General features: G+C 39.8%; 1 protein-coding gene across 1 annotated transcript in view; it reads right to left on the bottom strand.

Annotated features, from left to right (window-relative positions):
- The window catches only part of SNX25 (sorting nexin 25), an 87053-nt gene that overhangs the window by 39114 nt on the left and 28746 nt on the right, over window positions 1–19193 (bottom strand). The window contains exons 4-6 of the mRNA XM_066316892.1: window positions 13251–13423; window positions 12167–12353; window positions 5076–5146 (exon numbers count right to left, since the gene is read on the bottom strand). Coding sequence (XP_066172989.1) covers window positions 5076–5146; window positions 12167–12353; window positions 13251–13423 — 431 coding nt within the window. The remainder of the gene's footprint in view (window positions 1–5075; window positions 5147–12166; window positions 12354–13250; window positions 13424–19193) is intronic.

The following is a 19193-nucleotide window of genomic DNA, read 5'->3' as shown; positions in this document are numbered from 1 at the left end:
AAACCCAAACCAACAAACAACTAAAATACTTAAAATTTAGCTTAAATTTTAATTGGTTCAGTATTTAGAATGAATGTGTACCCGAAGTTAAGATGAGGAGTGTTGTTTAGAGCTAAAGGTGTAGAAGGATGAGGTTCTTTTAATCACAGCACATGTGGAGAGGGTCCACCATCTGAAAACACCCACAGGAAGATAAACCAAACACACTTTAAACAAACAGATAAAAAAACCAACAACAAAACCACCACCAAACCCAAGCTGCCTCCTCCAGTGACTGCTGAGGGACCATTTTGGAGGAAGGGACACAGGAGGACACAGCTGCAGAGGCAAATCAAATCCATGTACACCCCAGATGCTGTGTTTTTGTGCCAGGGGAAATGGGGGAAGCACTGCAGTGTGTCAGCATGCAAGGCAACAGCAGTGGCCTGCTCCAAAATAAAGCAGCTACACCTCTGCAAGCAATAATGCAATAATGCTGTGTTATGTTTCCTATCCAACTTTGGAAACAGCCAAAAGCAATTTTCCTGGGCACAGAAATTGTATCTTCTACCCAAAAGTGGCATCATGCTGCCAACCTCTCACAATTACTTTGTGCCTCAGCATTTCAGACCTTTGACTCTCTCACGGAGTCAAAATGTAAAAATTGCTGCTCAACATGAACCAGATGCTTTTGTGCTTTTTTGTTTGCTCTCTTATGCTCACCTACCAGAAGATTCAAGTGATAGAAATCTGAAAAGAAAAAAAAAACCTATAACCTGCCAATTTTTACTACAAAGGATTTAATACAATGTTGTTCAGAAGTACTTTAAAGTACTTTCTGATTTTATTAGAGGGTCCTAACAGCTGAATATTTTGCCAATAGGTGGCACCAGCAGGAGTTAGGAAGTGTAAAGAGCCCTGTCCTTACTGAACAAGCTTTCCTCTCTCACCTTACTGGGCCCCAAAACTGAATGCATACTTTGGTACCACCAAATAAATTAATAAAAAGGTGAGGTGACTGTAGCCCCAATGAGAAATCATCAGTCTGAAACCTGGCCCTCAGCCTACTCATCCTTTAATAACAGACACCTATTCGTTTTAGAAAAAAATAAATATTTCTGGTCAGTTTTAGAGACATACGTATGTCTCCTCAACCAAGAGTAAAGGTCCACAATCCTGCTCAGGAACACTTATTGCCAGCCATGTGTTTGTACGCCACTTTTTTGGCTAAGGAGAGGATAACCAGCAGCTGAGCACTCACTGCTGCAGGGGTTTGGCCACCTCTGCTACACTAGCTGCTCCTCAGGGGTTTTGTTAGACCACCTTTTATTGAAAACCTCAGGAAGGTCCCATGTTCCAGACTGATGGAGGCTGAGAGTGCTCCCATGTGGCTGGATCCTGCCCCCAGCTCTGGGAGCTCAGCACAGGGAAGACATGGGGATAACCACAGGGATGGAACACCCCTGCCAAGAAGAAAGGCTGTGAGAGCTGGGATTGTTCAGCCCAGAGACAAGGTGGCTTTGGGGACACCCAGCTGCAGCCCTGCAGCAGTCAAAACAGGTCTGTTGGAATGATGGGCACAGACTTTTCAAGAGTGGGGCAGTGGCTTTAAACCAAACGAGGGACAATTTGGATTCTGTAAAAGGAGCATGTTGTACAAAGGAGGGCAGTGAAACACTGGAACAGGCTGCCCAGAGAGGTGGTAGGTAGGCGAATCCACGGACGGCTGGGACAAGGAATTCTGCCAACCTGGATATTCTAGAACATGTGGGTTTATTGCAGGGGTAAAAGGGCCTTGCCTTCAGCCACCAGCCTGGGCTGGAGGGGAGTCCCACAGAGAGAGGGAGAGAGAACAGCAGGGGGAGAGCTGAGAGAGAAGGGAGAGAGAGAGCAAAGGGCAGGGGGAGAGAGCAGGAGAGAGCGAGAGCAGGGGGAAGAGGAAGGGGGAGAGGTAAGAGCTAAGAGAGCTAAGAGTAGCAGGAAGGAGAGGAGGAAGAGGTAAGAAGAAGAGGTAAGAGAGTTAAGAGAGCAAGGTCCTTGTTACAATCCATTATATCTCCTTTTGTGATGAATATTCTAATTTTCAGTGACCAACCAACACAAGACACAAAATCCTATAGAATCTACACCCAGCCTATAAGAACTGCTATATTACCATACTGTGTTATATTTTAAACTCTAAAAACTACTCTTTAGACTTCTGTTTTGCTGCATTGACCTTTGGATCCCTCAGCCAGCAGAAAGGGATTGTTCAATCCAAAGGGATTCTCCTTCAGCTGCTAGACCATTGTTTTCAGGTTCTATAGTAACTGAGACTCAGTATCCTACAACTCAAAGTCAGCTTTCATTTCTATCCCCATTATAGGTTTCATATTTTCAGAATCTTTTGCTAAGCAATCATATTGATAAGGTTTCCCTGATTCATCTTCCCCAACAGTGGTACATGCCCCATCCCTGGGAACATCCAAGGTTCAGGTGGATGGGACCCTTCAGCAGTCTAGTTGAAGATGTAGATGAATTTTAAAGGTCCCTTCCAACCCAAACCACTCTGTGGTTCTATCTCCACACACAATCCACACTTGCTCTCCCCTTACACTCTGAGAGCTGGTGTCAGGCTCAGCAGAACACTGCCCAGCACAGTTCAGCTGCTCTAATTGAACACCCAGGCACTAAAGAAGCAGCTACATTTTCAGGAGCCAGCTTTGCCACAGGAAAAAGGGAACAGGTACCAGTAAGATTATCTCTTGCCAGGCTGGGCTCAAAGCCAAGAGATGCCCTCGACACAAAAGGCAAGAGCTGATTCAGCAGCAGAGAAGGGACTGGCACAAATGGCCAAGTGCCACGTCCACACATCACTGCAGGTGTGTGCCACGTGCTGGGGGAAAGATTAAAAAGGGAAAGGCAGGAGGAGATTGTGCACACACACTTTGATCATGCATAGAGCTTACATTCAGTTATTCCCCATTAAATTCCCCATTAAATAGCATTATGCTGTAGCATCCAGAAAAGGAAACGTCAGAACATGATGCTCAGTAAAGTCCCTTCTACAAGGTTTCAACAATCTTTATGTTAGCAGTGAGTTGTGCTGAGGGTTTTTTGTTGGCTTTTGTTTAAGAAGGGCCCCACAGTTTTTCCTCAAACCTTGTCTTTTTAAAAATCAGGAACATATTAGATTCATTACCACATCAGGTAAAATGCCTCCACCTCCTTTAGGAAAAATAAGGCACAAAACAGCCTTCAGAACTAGATTTTACCCCTCTACAGTTCTGATAGCCCTCTTAGCAGTTTATTGTACATAAATAAAGCCTGAAAATTTTTGGTAGATAAAAACCTGAGTGAAACAACTGAAATGAAAAAAATCTGCCCTGAATTTGTTTGAACTCTAAAAAGCTTGTATTTGCATGCCTCTGTTCTGCATTACTGTTTCACATGTGTCAAACAAAAAAAATATCCCCTTCCTCAGACAATGTGCATAACCAGTGGCTATTTAACAAAAAAAAAGTTAGACCCAATGGTCCCAATGGCTGACAGTCAGCAGTGGTACTCAATCCTTAAATTATATACAAGGTTACCATAGGAATAAACCAAAAATAAAGGGCCATATCCTAATACAAAACTCCAGTGCACCAGCTAGAGAAAATTCTGTTAGGCTGGGTTTTTTTTTTGGTACAGGTAGAAATCAAGAGCCCATGAAAATGCAGAACCAACTTTACCACATACCAGCAGCTCTGTAATATTTTTTGTATCTGTTCTGCAGTGCCAGACAACTGTAAAAAAAAATCTGTTCAGAATTTAGAACAGTAGATATTTTAAACAGATAAATTCAAGTGAGACAGAGAATTAATTAATATATAATTAATTGTAGGAACCTAAACTCTGTAAAAATATTCTCCAAACCAATTATTTGCAATCAAAACCAATCAAAATGCAGCACAAATGGAAATACAGGCTTAGCAAGATTTGATTTTTCATAATGTTCTCCGAGTTAAATTCCCTGTTCTCATTTTACCTTATGAGACAGACTTTCCACTCAATTGCCTTTCATCTGAAAAAATATTAATATCAATTTCTATAACGTACACTTGAATAAAAACCAAATCATACATTTCCTTTTACCTTGGTTTGACACAAGCAAGATCTCCTCCTGGAATGGACATTTAGTTCTATTTAAGAGTGTCAACAAAAAGCCTTATCCACATTGACAACATTATACCTTCCAAAACTCATGGACTTTAAACTCTTCAGATTGCCTCAAATTTCCCCACTCCACACCAAATTCATTTTTTGTTTCTGTATTTTTCATTTTTTAAAAGTTTTCCTTTCTGATACAAGGAACTAGAAAAGGATATTTTTAACCTAGAGAGGGAAAAAGATTACATGAAAATGTAAAATCTTTTATTTATAAAGAAATTAATTTTACTGTCTGCTGCCTTTTTATTATACACAGATACAACTGAAATATATCTGCCTAAGCAATGATTTGGTCTGCAATTTCACCATTAAGATCACCTCCTGCAGATATATCTCAGTTTTTACATATTTTGAGAACCATAAAAAGAATATATGTAAGAAATATGAATACAACTGTAATGTAAAAAGGCACCCATTGCCAAATCATTGCAGAAAGACTTAGGAGCACTCATTATTGCAACTCAAACCATAATACATTGGAGAGTCAAAATCAAGTCTGACTGACAAATTATGCACTATCATTCCTTCTTCTGTGTTTTAAAATGAGAACCAGCTGAGAGTCTGAAGAACAGACTGCATGGAAAAGAAAGTGGAAACATGATTCTCAGCACATGAAATTGTCATGTCAGAAATCCCAGCTGCAGCAAGTTCTGAAAATGAATGTATCATGGATATTGATATAACCTTCCTCATGATCCATCAGCTCAGATGAGGACAGGGTGGGGTATAACCATGGGAGCTGCTGGAGGGTTCAGACAAATGAAACACAACCAAAATAGTAAAGACACAGCATCCCTAAAATCTGTGTTAAAAAAAAACCCCACACTGATTGCATATGTATGGCAGGAGTTCAAAGAGCTTTCCAAAATGAAAACAGCACATGGGAGTTAAAAATGGGATCTTACCTTTCTGCCTCTTCACTTGGGGAATGTTGCTGATCGTGGTTGCCTGAACTATTTCCACTACAATTTGATACCTGATTTTAAAAACAGCAGGGAATAAGGGTGAAGAGAGGGAGGAGAAGAAGAAAAACATAGAATTAATTTTTTACAATGTGTTCTTCATATAGCACACTTAAGAATTAACAAAAATCAAAATACTACTTCCTCCTCACCTGGAAAGAGATTAATCTCAAAGAATACCTGCAACCTAAGAAGCACTGTGCACATGAAGCAGGGAAAACAAATGACCTTGAAACCAAAAGGAAACATTCAACTAACAATAACACTGCTCTCTTCTCTCAACTGATGGCACTGCACAGACAGGTAATATTCAATAAACACAACATAAAGTCACACTCTGAACATTAAATACAAGTTTTCTGGAGGAAACCAGGGTGGTAGGTCAGTTTTAAAGAAAAGAGATGTCTGTAAGGTTCTTCCATTCAATGCATACATGGAGCATATATACATTTGTAGGAGAAACAAATCAGACTCAAATTTGTAAAGTGTCAAAGTACTACACTCCAGGAATAATTAAAACATGCTTATCACCTAAAACTATACTACACAATAGCAGACAGTTAATGCAGCCAGCAATTTAAGTAAATTTCAAGTAAAACTGATTTTGTAACTAGCAAATACTACGTACTCAGCAAAGAAAATGACTGCCAGTTAAGGCTCCCATAAATGTCAAAGCTCTGGTCATAACACTCAAATTCCTTTCAATGCACTTACTCTGGTAGCCATTAATACTGAGAAGAAGGCAAGTACTCCAGTGAATGCACTATCTATCAAATTAACTCTCTATCTATCAAATTAACTCTCAGATGCAAGCTGAGGCCTCCTGAAAGTCACTGCTATTTCAGTGACTACTTATTCTCCATTTAAGACATGAAGATCCTTATGTTTAAGATCCTTAAAACATATTTCCCTTCTTTCATGTAAACTTTTTTTCACCAGCATCACTCAATTCCCCCCCTTTCTCTTGCCTCCTGTAACTCTTTTGGGATTTTTATTGTCTCTGGCTCTTTGTATATGCAGTTTTATATACACAGCACACACTTACAACATTTCCAGATTTTTTTTTTTTCAATTATCAAATTGAAACCTGAAAATCTGTTTGAAAAACCTGTAATTTTTGTAGAATCTTTGTAGCACTGCTTCCTTCTGCCACGGCTGTATTTTGAGTGTTTCTGCCTGGCAGCACAGCCCTGGACCAGCCCCTCAGAGGAAGAACAGCCCCATGGTAAGGGCAGTGGTTTGGTGCACAGGAGACCCTCAGATAACTCCCCATCCAGACAAAGACTTCCCAAATCACTCAGGGCAGCTCACCTAGACTTTTGATGTACTCTGTGATCTGTACATGCAGTGCAATTGAGATATTAATTTTGAAGAATTAAGGACTTTAGTTAAACTAGATATTGCTGACATAGACTTCCCTTTACATTTTGAAGAATTAAGGACTTTAGTTAAACTAGATATTGCTGAAGGAGAATTCCCATTGCTAACTAGACATTGTTGAGGTAAACTTCCCTTTGTTAACATAAGCCAGATTTAAGGAACTGATAAATCAGGAGACCTGTCAACTTAATCAATAGACTCCAAGAACACAATGTGATCATAAATCAGATAGTCTTGAGAAAACAGGATCCAGGTGTCACCAACACTAAAAGGTTAAAAAGTCAAAGTGAGGAAGACCCATCTTACTTCATCATTTTGAGACCCCACCCCATAAGAAGGACCACTGACCCATTTCAAAGAACAAACTACACATGCTTAATTGCTTTTTGCCTAATTACCATCCGAAGGGGGAATGGGATGGAGCAGAGTTATGAATATGCATTTGTGTTTTGGGTATTCAACACTTTTGGACATAAAAAGACCCTGGGATCATCTGTAAATTGTGGTGTGTATTTGGGAGCTGTCCCATCGTAATAAACACACACTTTGTAACTCCAAACTGTTAGAGACTCTTTGTCTGTCAGAGGTGGATATTGGTATTAGATCAATATCCATATTTTTTTAACAAATCACAATGACACTCATTCAGCCCCTTCAGGTGCTGTAGGCTAACTGGGAAATCATGGATTTATCAAACAAGGTACAGACAACCAACTGCACACAGAAGGCAGCTCCCACTTATCTTGTCACTTTTCCCCTTCCAGATTTACTCCCATTTGTTCACATTCTCGTTTTCACATGTTTTTATTGCCAATACTCACACTTTAAACCTTTTTCCCTATTCTTTGTGTGACATTAGTATGGGAGAAGTTGGACTCACATGCTCAGAGGCACAGTTTATCCTGTTCCCACTGCAGCACTCCATGGCAGTGCTGTAAGACACTGCAGCACAGCAACACCCTTGCCACACTGCCAGACCATGACTTTTCTCTTCCTGTAACTCTGCTCCAAATATTCTAGCTGCAAGATAATCCGTGCTGTTTGTGAGTAAACACCTAAGGACTTTTTAAATGTGATGTATTAATTTAACTTCGAAGAAGTGACTGAGTTTGATGAGCTGGACCCTTCATAGCTCACACCCACATTACTTCCTTCTCCCCTGTTCTCTGTTCTATTCATGCACTTCTCTCATTTCTTAGATAAAAGATGATATAGGGCCAATAGTAATGGGTTTTCTTACTGTGAATTGTGTTGTGACTTTTTGCTGCTGGAATAATAAATACCAGAATAAATACAATCCTGATGCTGAGAGCAGAATAAAAAACTATCCATCAGCTCATTTCCTTACCACTCTTTGTCCTCAGCTATGTTTTTAACTCAGTGTGTCTTTTATCTTCAGTGTTCTTCTGACAGACAAAGTACACATTTCACATCTGATGTGAAAGAATTCATCTTTTCTACCTTATTTGTAGCAGAATTCCAGTTAATCCCTGATAACTTCTGTCTGAGGGGAAAAGAAGGTGAAATTTCACTGTTTAACTTTTTCTTCTTGAAAGACATAGGGACAACAGTCTTTGTGAAAACTCAATAATACAGGAATAAAAGTGTGCCTCCCTTCATGACAAGCATCAAAGAAATGAAACATTAGAAGGAGTGAGTTTGAAGGACATTTGTGTATAACCATACAAAAGCTTTCTGTGAAAGCTTTGCTGATTTGTTTTTCTCACCCCATTCCTTCCAACTAATTCAACCCTTCAAATGGTAAAGGTATGACAGAAAAACAAATTAAAAAAAAAACAAAACACCAAAACAGCTCCCCAGAACTCAGCAAATTCCTTTTTATGAAAATATCTGCTCCTCCAGTTTCCTTACAAAATTTAAATTATGTTCCAAGAGATTAAGTGACTAAATGTTAGATGTTCACATAGATACAAACAAACCATGAAAGTTCTCCAAAATTAACCTGTAGTTACTGTATCATTTAAATGCATTCCAAGAAAAAAAATCCATAAAAGCAATGCAGAAAATCAATACAGTATTTCTTCTTAAGAGCTGTAGCTTATCAGCCTTCACCCTGGATGTGCTGTGCCTCCACCAAGGAGCACCCAGGAGTCCTATTTTATCTTTATCTTATGAAATAGATAACAATCAATCTGCAGGTATTTTATCTTTATTTTATGAAATAAATAATAATCAATCTGCAGGTATTTTATCTTTATCTTATGAAACAGAAAATAATCAATCTGCAGGTATTTTACCTTCATTTTATGAAATAGATAATAATCAATCTGCAGCTATTTTATTTTATGAAATAGATAATCAATCTGCAGGTATTTTATCGTTATCTTATGAAATAGATAACAATCAATCTATCAATCTGCAGGCATTTTATCTTTATCTTATGAAACAGAAAATAATCAATCTGCAGGTATTTTACCTTCATTTTATGAAATAGATAATAATCAATCTGCAGGTACTTTACCTTTATTTTATGAAATAGATAACAATCAATCTGCAGGTCTTTTATCGTTATCATATGAAATAGATAACAATAAATCTGCAGGTATTTTATCTTTATCTTATGAAATAGATAATAATCAATCTGCAGGTATTTTATCTTTAGTTTATGAAATAGATAACAATCAATCTACAGGTATTTTATGTTATGAAATAGATAACAATCAATCTACAGGTATTTTTATGAAATAGATAACAATCAATCTACAGGTATTTTATGTTATGAAATAGATAACAATCAATCTACAGGTATTTTTACGAAATAGATAACAATCAATCTGCAGGTATTTTATTTTATGAAATAGATAATCAATCTGCAGGTCTTTAATCTTTATCTTATGAAATAGATAACAATCAATCTGCAGGTATTTTATCTTTAGTTTATGAAATAGATAACAATCAATCTGCAGGTATTTTATGATATGAAATAGATAACAATCAATCTGCAGGTATTTTTATGAAATAGATAGCAATCAATCTGCAGGCATTTTATCGTTATTTTAAGAAATAGATAATAATCAATCTGCAAAGGTAAGAACGACAGGGATGTTTAACACAAAATAATGAGCTCCCAGCAACTGCAGTGCCTCAGGATACATGTCCCTCCAAGGTAAGCCTACACCAAAACTTGCTCCTGCTTGAATGTGTTCTTTCCCAAGGTGTTCTGTGGGAACATTACCAGTAACAGGAGGAGGCTCAGAGTTCAGGAATCCCATGCACTGGCTGAGAACAGAAAAATTATTTCCAAAGAAGACCAAGAAAAGGAATTCTTGATGAGCATAATTACCCAGAATAACATCTAACTGGGAAACTCTGTTTCAGTAAAGCATGCCAGTAATTTATGTGGAAGCATTTTCCCCACTCCCATCACTCCAACAGGCTCTCACTGTGCTCCTCAGTGATAAGTGCACAACAGTTTATTTGTTTCCTCCTCTTTAATTCCTTCTTTATAGATTTGCCCTGTGGTTCACTGTTGTGAATTACAGCTAAGTACCACCCTTTTTGGTTTGTTGTTGGGGTTTTTTTGGTTTGTTTTTGGGTTTTTTGGGGGTTTTTGTTGTTGTTGTTTTTGTTTTGTTTTGGTTTTTTTGGGTTTTTTTTGTTTTTTTCCTTCCCAATCCATATAGGGAGCACTGTTTGGGTTTGTTGATGCAAATCTGCAAGCTTTCACTGGTTAACCATGAAATTTTGCCAAATAGACTCCACAGATTTGAGCAGGCTACAGGCTGGCCCATCTCTGGGTGCTCCCACAGTGCAAAGAGAATGAGAATGCCTTTTCCCACAGGAAATGCTCTTTAACCACCATCCCAGAGACTGGCTCTGTACAAACAGAGGAAAGAAAAACACTGCCTCCAAAATCAAATACTATTTTCTCTTCAAAAAGGAGATAAATTTTCTCAGATATATTCCACTAAAATACTGATCAGCTCAGACTGATGAACGTTTTGTAGTGTGTAGAGGAACACATTTCAAGATGATGGCAGCTGGACTTCATGGACTAGAAAGGAAAAAACTAGGTGCAGCCAAAACCACATTATTGCATAAAGCAGATCTGCTCTCTGCTATTAAAGAATGCAATTTAAAGTGACCTATCAGCTAAAAAAAGAACACATTGAGCATTAATGTGCTTGAACAACAACAACAACAACATAAAGAGTTGGGTTTCTTTTGAAACAAACAGATCCATTAGTGTGATTATGCTAATAACCATGTCAATTAGGTTTTAGGCAGAGTCTAATAGAGACTAATTTCTGCTCTCAGCAAAGGCACGCTGTCCCAGAGTAAAGAGCAAATTTTACAGCAGATGAACAATAAGTAGCCAAGCAACAGAATCATTTCACCATCACCTAAATGCATTTTCCTACACCAGAAATGCAAGTGGTTTCAGAATCAAAGAGAGGAACAGGAGAAAGCATGATGTTATTTATGCAGCCTGCACACTCCATGCCAGTAAACCATCTCCTGGCCTGATCAGCCTGACACAAGTTCAGGGGCACAGGAGATGACACAGAATTCCCCAGATGTGATCAATGTGTATTTCAGACGTAGCTGCAGCCACCTGAGAAGGGAAGAAGCTGTCCTGCAGCAGCAATAAAGGAGAGTTGGGGAGAGGAGAAACTACCACCTCTGGTAAGAGCTTAGGACAAACACTCCAGAAAGGGTTTCAGGGCTCCTCCAAAGCTTTGCTCTGCTCAACAAAACCAACTCCAGGACATCTAGGGAGGTTCTGCAACAGCAGCATCTCTGTTTCCTGCTTCCCAGTCAGTTGTTCCTTCTCCTGTCACAGAAATCAGAGGAGAAGGAGCTGTGGAGGTAAGATAAGCATAAACAACTGATTCCTGGGCAAGCAGCTTAAGATGCAGGCAGCATCTCATATTAAAAGGAAAGCTACAAGGAAAAAGAGATGAGACAGGGAGTGGAATTAGTGTGAAAGTGAGCAGGTGGCATTTGCATTAGAAAACAGGAACATCAAACTAACTCAGGATACGTAGGAGCTCAGTGATGGTTTTTTTTCTGTTTTTAACAAACTCTGCAGAGTTCAGTAACACTGTGAATGAATTGGGAAACACCTTTCCTGCAGTAGGCCAGGAAAACTTCTCATCCAGTGTTAAAATGTGCTGGGACTCCCTTCTTTTCCATGCCACAGAATTCACAGTAATGTTCTGAATGCTCAGAGTCTCTAGGGTCACTAGAACTCACAGTCACCAGACCCCCAATTTATAAAGATAAATTTATAAAGATAAATTTATAAAGATAAATTTCTAAAGATAATGAGGAGAAAACCATCCACACTAACAGAAATTCAACCTATTTCATCTAATTCCACAGAGGCAAGCTGCAAAGAAGAGCTCAGTATGCCTTTCATACATTTCAAGCATTTATCCCTTTTAGCAGTGTAATCATCTCCAGTATTCTACTAAGCAGAATTTTTATGCACTTACTGCCACTGAGCTGAAATGCTGATTACATTGGAGATCTAACAAATTTTGTAGCTTATCATCCTTACTATCTCTGCTTCACCCAACCAAAAGGAAATCTAAAATCAAATCTAAAAAGAAAAATCCCAATCAATTCAAGTCTTAGCTGGAAAAGAAGCACGTTCAGTTTTGAATGAGGCACAGTGAAACACTAAATACCTCAGTTGTTTCAGGAACTCCACATCAGAGCTGCTGTTGATGAGTTTGATGAACTCCTCATAAGAAGGAGCATATGTGTAGTCTTTCTTCTGATGCTCATTCAGCTGCTCTCTGTACTCCAGCTGGCTGAGGAGCATTCTGTTGATGTAGTCTGGATCACTGAGCAGCTCCACCACGGGTTTCAGCACTGCAGAGGAAAGAGATTTTAAAACAAAATCCTTATGTTGAATAATAACTGCTGTCTTGCAAATGAAAAAACTGCAGATAAAAGGCAAAAAATAAATATCCGAGTTTATAAACATCAAAAAAATCCAACCCTAATTTTCTGGACTGCACGGTACATTTGAGATTGCATTTGATATCAATATACCTTCTTGATAAAACTGGTTATTCTGTTACAGAAATTGATGTACATTGACAAAGCTGAGCTCTATTTGGAAAATTCCAAGTGTTTTTTGTTCTTTGTGCTGTGTGCTCTGAAGGCTGTGACATTATAGCCAGTATAAATGAAAGTAAAGTGAATTGTATAATATACTTGGGACTTCATCATTTCTGAATTTGACAGTGACATAAAAAATGTATTTATAAAGTGTAGCTGATAGAAGCAAAATAGAAAGCCTTCAGTTTAGAAAAATTCACTGGATAAATCAAAGTGTAAAATAATGAATAAATATAATATAACATAACGATTCAGTTATAGGATCCACAGATTTAAGGACGTGTTTATTCAGCTGAATGAAACATTAAAGGCCAGAATTATTCCTATAATCACTATAAATAATGTCTATTTATAAATATCACTATAAATAAAGGAAAGCTGCAAAAGTATTCCTCTACGAAAAGATAGAGCATGAGAAAGGACAATTTGTGTTTTCTCCTGCAATGTGATAAACAGCCTGGCATCAAATCCCAGCAGTTAATCAACTATATGCTTGATTTTGTGAATATAGTGTCTTACTGGCTTACCACAGAAATTAAATTGCAGAATGTAAAAGCAGAGCATCAAGATTCATACAATATAAACTTTGTAACTGCTAATATTGTACATGTGCAAATAGTTAACCATCTGTTGTCTTTGATCTACCTTTTGTTGCAAGTATTTCTGCAAGGACTATGCGCAAGCTGACAGACTGGACATCCTTGGAGGGGAGGAGACAATACACCAGAACTTGGGAACATTTTTGCAGAAATCTTACTTCTTCATCAGGGCTCCTCAAGCATGAGTGCAGCAAAAAAGGTCTGGGTGGATCTTCCTGCCTAGAGGGAGAAAAATAAAAAGAGAGAGGATTTACACACCACTTGTATCAGAAGCCGTCTATGGTCCTCAGTGAATTGATAAAATGTTTAAAAATAAATAAATGTTTTAAAAATAAAACCCACCTGAGCACTGGGTGGGTGCTGTGCTGAACACACACAGCAAAGTGCTGCTGGGTGAGTAAGCCCATGGTGCACGCTCTGAGCTGTTTGCAGACTCCTCACAAACAAGTTTTTGGATGGCAGCTCTGAAAAACACAGGGAGCAGGACTCCCTTTCCTTGATCCTGTGCCCAGAGCTGTCTAGTTTGTCTCCTTGCAGCTGCCAGTGGTTTTCTGGACTTTTCAGAACGTGTTTGACCAAACTTCTTGGTGTAGGTGACAACTGAACCTTTTCTTTACACAAAACCAGCTGTAGGAGCAGAGACAAGGCACCCCAGCAGCTCTTTTCTGGCCACACGCCTGAGGTGCTCCACTCCATTTTAACAAGAAGGTGACCAAGGCAGGGGCTCCAGACAGACACAGTGTCCCCTGGCACCACAGCCATCCACAAGGGCAGCCAAGGCTGGCCATCAGAGGGCTCTGAGGTGCTACAGAGGCTTCTATCTGCCATGTCTCACACCAGGGCCTCCTCCCATTTGCCATGACCCCTGCTGTCCCCCCAGGGCTGGAGGCTGCCATCCTGGTTAGGTTCCTTGGTCACCTGTCACTCACAGAGCTCCTCTAAGCCCTCTGAGGTGGCAAAAGTGACCAAGAACTGCATAAAGCCAAACCCAATGTTTTCAGTTAGACATCACTGCACACACAATAGTGACAGGCAGTATTGGACAATAACTAATATTTGCTAGTCAGTTCAGTAGGAAGAAAATATCTTGGAATAGCAGCAATAACTCTGATTTCATTCTAGCAATGCAATAATTTGTCTTAAGGAGACTAAAATTAGTTTTACAATTAATTTTCAGAAAAACAAATGTCAAGTTAACATTAGGGTTTGATCTGACCAACACCTTTAACTCCATCACAAATTAAATGTTTTGTTTGCAAACACAGATCATGAAAGGTGTTTCAATTGTTATAGGTAGGATGAATTTCAAAGCAAGTCCCTTGGAACATCTTGGATATAAACACTCTTTTCTGAGGAGCAGTGGTTAATGAAGATGACACGTAATCTTCATTGTCAACCAGTCCAGGTGGTGCAGCTGACTGAGCTGTTTGTCTTGTTCTGCTAGGATCTTTTCTCAGTGGCAGCTGAATAAACAGCTCTTTTCCTCAGTGCATTTCTACTCCTCTTGCATACCCCAGACATCTCCTGCAGGCTCCTCTACACTACATCAAACATCCCCTGTCATGTTTTCCCTTAAATGCATTCATTCTTTATCCCAACCCAGACATGTCCCAGGCAGATTCCTGACAGAAAGTCTGGGTCATTTACCTACAGCCACCTCTAATTATGGAAGTAAAGTCTTCCAGACAGGTTGGTGCACCCAGAGCCAGCCACTGAGAAACACAGCCAAAGCATATGCAAAATGCTGGCAACCAGGGTGACTCACAGTGAACACAGAGTAGTGAAGGTTGAAAAAAAAGCCCTTTTAGATCACCAGGTCCACCTAAACTACGTCCTTAAGTGTCACACCTACATGGATTTCTGACACTTCCCAGGACAGTAATTTCACCACTTCCCTGGACAACCTGTTCCAATGCTTGACCATCCTTTCAGTGAAGGAATTTTTCCTAATAATGTAAACCTCCCCTGGCACAGCTTGAGCCATTTCCTCTTCTCCAGGGTGAACCCCAGCTCCCTCAACCCCTCCTGAAGGCTTGTCCTCCACACCCTTCCCCAGCCTTCCTCTGCACATGCTCCAGCACTTCCACGCTTTTCTTGCAGTGAAGGGTCCAAAACTAAACCCAGGATTCAAGACACAGCCTCACCAGTGCAAGTATAGGAATTGTCACTAGAAATTGTTCCCACGTATTAACAACCACGATACAGAGTTAGAACTAAAAGCAAATTTTGGCCTGTGAACAAACCCCATCTTTATGGGCACCTTATCTCTGGGACATCTTGCACAGTGATTAGACCAAGATATATTTTTGTAGCGTGTGCAAAGCATAAACCAGAGCCACAATTCACAGAAAATTTTACTGAACTGAGATTGGGCTTCTTTGTCTTCAGTATCTATGTCCAAGTGTCCTGAGGAATGCCAGTGTGTTTGGGGCTGCAAACACCCTGGAGCATGAACTGCACCTATGGAACCACACATGCAAGAGAAGTCTGTCTCCCTGCTGTAAAAATTTATTCCCACTCCAGAGTCAACACACACAACGCTGCTGAGCTGGACCTATGCCAGGACTTTGCAGTCAGGAGAACACAAATGGGAAATGGAACAGAATAAACAAGCACACAGGCAAATATTTGGTTCTTACCCTTCTAATTTGTCTAATGTCTCCCTGCCTGCAATGCAAGGAATGCAAGAGGACAGCAGAGTTGCCTCTCCAGCTTACAGGCTGTTCACAAAAACCTGCCTTTTTCCTGCAGTTATCTCCATTACCTAAGAAGATGTGACACTCTAGAATAGGCTTTCTTAGCCAAACTATATCTACACGTGATCTAAAAAGCAAAAGGGAAGATATTGACAAAAATCATAGAGAAACAAAGTCTTCAGGAAATTCAGCTCCAAACAAGCCTTGTTAACAGTTCTGTCAAATCCTGCAGCACTCATCACTGTTGGGGAAGAGAAATAAAAGGAAGACTGAAAGCAGCAGAGGAAGCTTGGGGAGAAGCTTAACAGCTACAGAATAAATCAATATGACAGTGATAAAACAGTCAAGGCAAAACATACTGGTTTACATCCTCCTTTGCATGTACACAGGAAGCATTCCAGTTCTATTTTGTCTCAATATGACCATTGATGAGCCGGCTGGAAAATGCTGTGTGTCAACAAAACCTCTGGGCAGCAAACAGCAGCCCTTGTAACCCAGGCTCCCCCTTCACTGTGCACATGAAACAAGAGAGCAGTGCACAATCACAGAGGTATTAACACCCTGCCCAGCTACCAAACCATGTCTGTTCACTGCCGTGGAGCAGGAGCCAAGATGTCCTGATCAGGAATGTTCTTAGGGCTTGATAGAAAACCTAGATCCTCAATTCTGTGAGAGTGGGGCACTGCTCATTTTGCAGAGACCAAGAGGAAAAACAGAAACTTAAGTGCAACCCACACAAAGCAGAGCTCTTCTACATCTCCCCAGTGCCAATAGATACTAAGCAGTATTAAATAACCCAAACAGTAACATAGATATTATTTCTTTTCCTGTCTAATTCTGAACATGTATTATTAGCACTGTGTGGTTGGATTTTCCAAACAAACAGTCCCTTAGTAATCACAGAAAACTGAACAAAAACTGTGTACAGATATTTTTAGACAGAGCTCTAAAAGCCCAGTCAATTAGGCATAAATTCTGAGCACAACTGTGTGCAGTGAACTAATAGAAATGTGGCATTCTAGCAAACACTTCCAAAACAGACCTGATACAAGCTTGCTAAACCAGGCCCAATTAATCTCCTTTAGACAATATTCAAATAATGGCAATGGCAACTTAATTCATTTGTGTCTTCTTGAACAATTAAGACTGAGGAATAGTGACAATAGCCATCAGTCAAGATGCAGGTGACTTCAGTGATTTAAATCAGTAGACAGATATGCTCTGTACAGCATTCTCACAGATCATGTCCATCTTCCCTCTCCCCTGAGCTGCAAAGTCTTGCCCAAATTCCTTTGCTGTCATTTTATGAAAAGCCTCCTCTGAATTTTTCACACCAATACTTTTTATAGTGTCAGAAAGCAAACAGATTTCCCTTAGTTGCCCCTCAAAGCGCTGGGAGATGAGGCAGCAGAGTACAAACACAGATCCAGAGACAGGAGCCGCCCAAGTGAATGAATTCCCCTGTACCAGGTCTGCTCCAAACTGCACTTTTCTTTGGAAGAACCAGACCCCTGCTGTAAATCCCCTCTGCTGGAGGCCCCTTGGTGCATTTTCTGCCTGTGGATCCCACTGAGTGCCATCAGGGTCAGACTTGAGCCTGCTGCTGCCAGCCCACAGCTCAGCCAGCACTGCACAGAGGAGAGCTGGCGACCAGAGCTGCTGCAGCTTTCCTGAAGAGCAGCTAACACATCACCAGAGTTAGAGAAATATCATCATTTCCTTCCCATACTGTAAGTATGGGCCAACTCTGAGCCAGTCTCAACACCTTTTAACAGCAATACCCCATTTCTCAGGAATGCAGGACCTATGGCCATTCCATAGCACTGGACACCTGAGCTTCCCAACACAGTGACCTCTTGGAAACCCTTTTTGTCCTGAGAATCTACTCTAGATATCTGTATTTTTGACAAGGATCATCTGGTAACTGTCTGTATTATAAAGATTTGGGAGCATTAAGATTTGATGTTTGGCACCTGACCCAAAGCATCTTTGACAAACGTAAGTCAGTTTGCTTTGAAGTCAGGCAGTAAGCAACTTTACACACACCTTCCCCTCTAAAAAAAATCTAACAAAAAAACCCCACATGCCCCCGCAAAAACAGCAAAAAAACCCTAAAAAAACCCTATACCCACAAAAAAATCCACCCACAACCAAAAAAACACCACCACAACCAACAAAAAAGAAAAAAACAACAAACCAACAAAATACAAACACCATAAAAAAAAAAAACAAACCCCAAGAGGTCTGTAAAAAATTAACAATTCCTCTACAGGAAATTATTTAAGAGATAGATAGATAGATAGATAGATAGATAGATAGATAGATAGATAGATAGATAGACAGACAGACAGACAATTCCTTCAGCCTTTCCCTCAGCCCTGGTAAGTCTTTATTTAGTCTTCCAAGAGACAGCCTTGCAGAGCTCTATTTCAGTCACAATCAGTACAATTGTGAGCTGAAGTGCAACTCTAAATAAGTGACATCAGTATCTTCAACACCCACCAGGCATTTTCATCACACCAGCTCTGAGAGCCACCAGAACCACAAGCAGACTACATCCCCTCACCTACATCACCCTCAGAGCTGTGAGCTTCTGGACAAAGCAGCAAAGTCAAAATTGCTTGGTCTCTTATTTCTAAGACATAAAAGAAACAAAAATTTAGACCTTTACAAGCCAGTAGAAGAAATATATTAGAAAAAAAGTATCTGCTTTAAAAAAAAAAACCCAAACAAATGAAACAACAAATCGCATAAACCCCAGAAAGCACATAAAAAAACAGGAACACTGAACAAAGCCAAACCCAAAATTCCCACAGCTGCTATTTTATCAAGGCAAATCAGCAAGTTTTATAAATAATTTTCAGCTAATGTTTATGGGGCATAAATCCTGTCAATTATTCCACAGTTAGCTCCTTCAGGAAAAAGCTTTTGACCTGTCACATTAGTAACAGAGGCAGAGGTCACAGCCCAGGATGTGCTGATGCTTCTTATGGTGTCATTCACAGCAAACCCAAACTTCTCACACTGAAGATGGAAAATAAAGGGTCAGCTTTTCACCTAGTGCTACCCACAAACTCAGGCCTTGGTTTTTCATGAGTAATCTGGTCTCCCCATTTTCATACACAGCTGCTCCCACTGCAACAGATCTCTGCAGCTTCATCCTAATCCCCTGGACACACCTTTCCTGGCTGTGATAACCAGCTCTTTGCGTTTCTGGTTTCTGGTAAATGGAATTCTATAAGAAAAACAAGACTTGTGAGAGGTGTTTAGCTGACATCCAGACAATTTGGATG

The sequence above is a fragment of the Sylvia atricapilla genome, chromosome 4 (genome assembly GCF_009819655.1).
Source record: "Sylvia atricapilla isolate bSylAtr1 chromosome 4, bSylAtr1.pri, whole genome shotgun sequence".
Lineage (NCBI taxonomy): Eukaryota > Metazoa > Chordata > Aves > Passeriformes > Sylviidae > Sylvia > Sylvia atricapilla.
The sequence above is the reverse complement of the archived record's forward strand: the minus strand, read 5'-3'. Positions and strand labels throughout refer to the sequence as shown.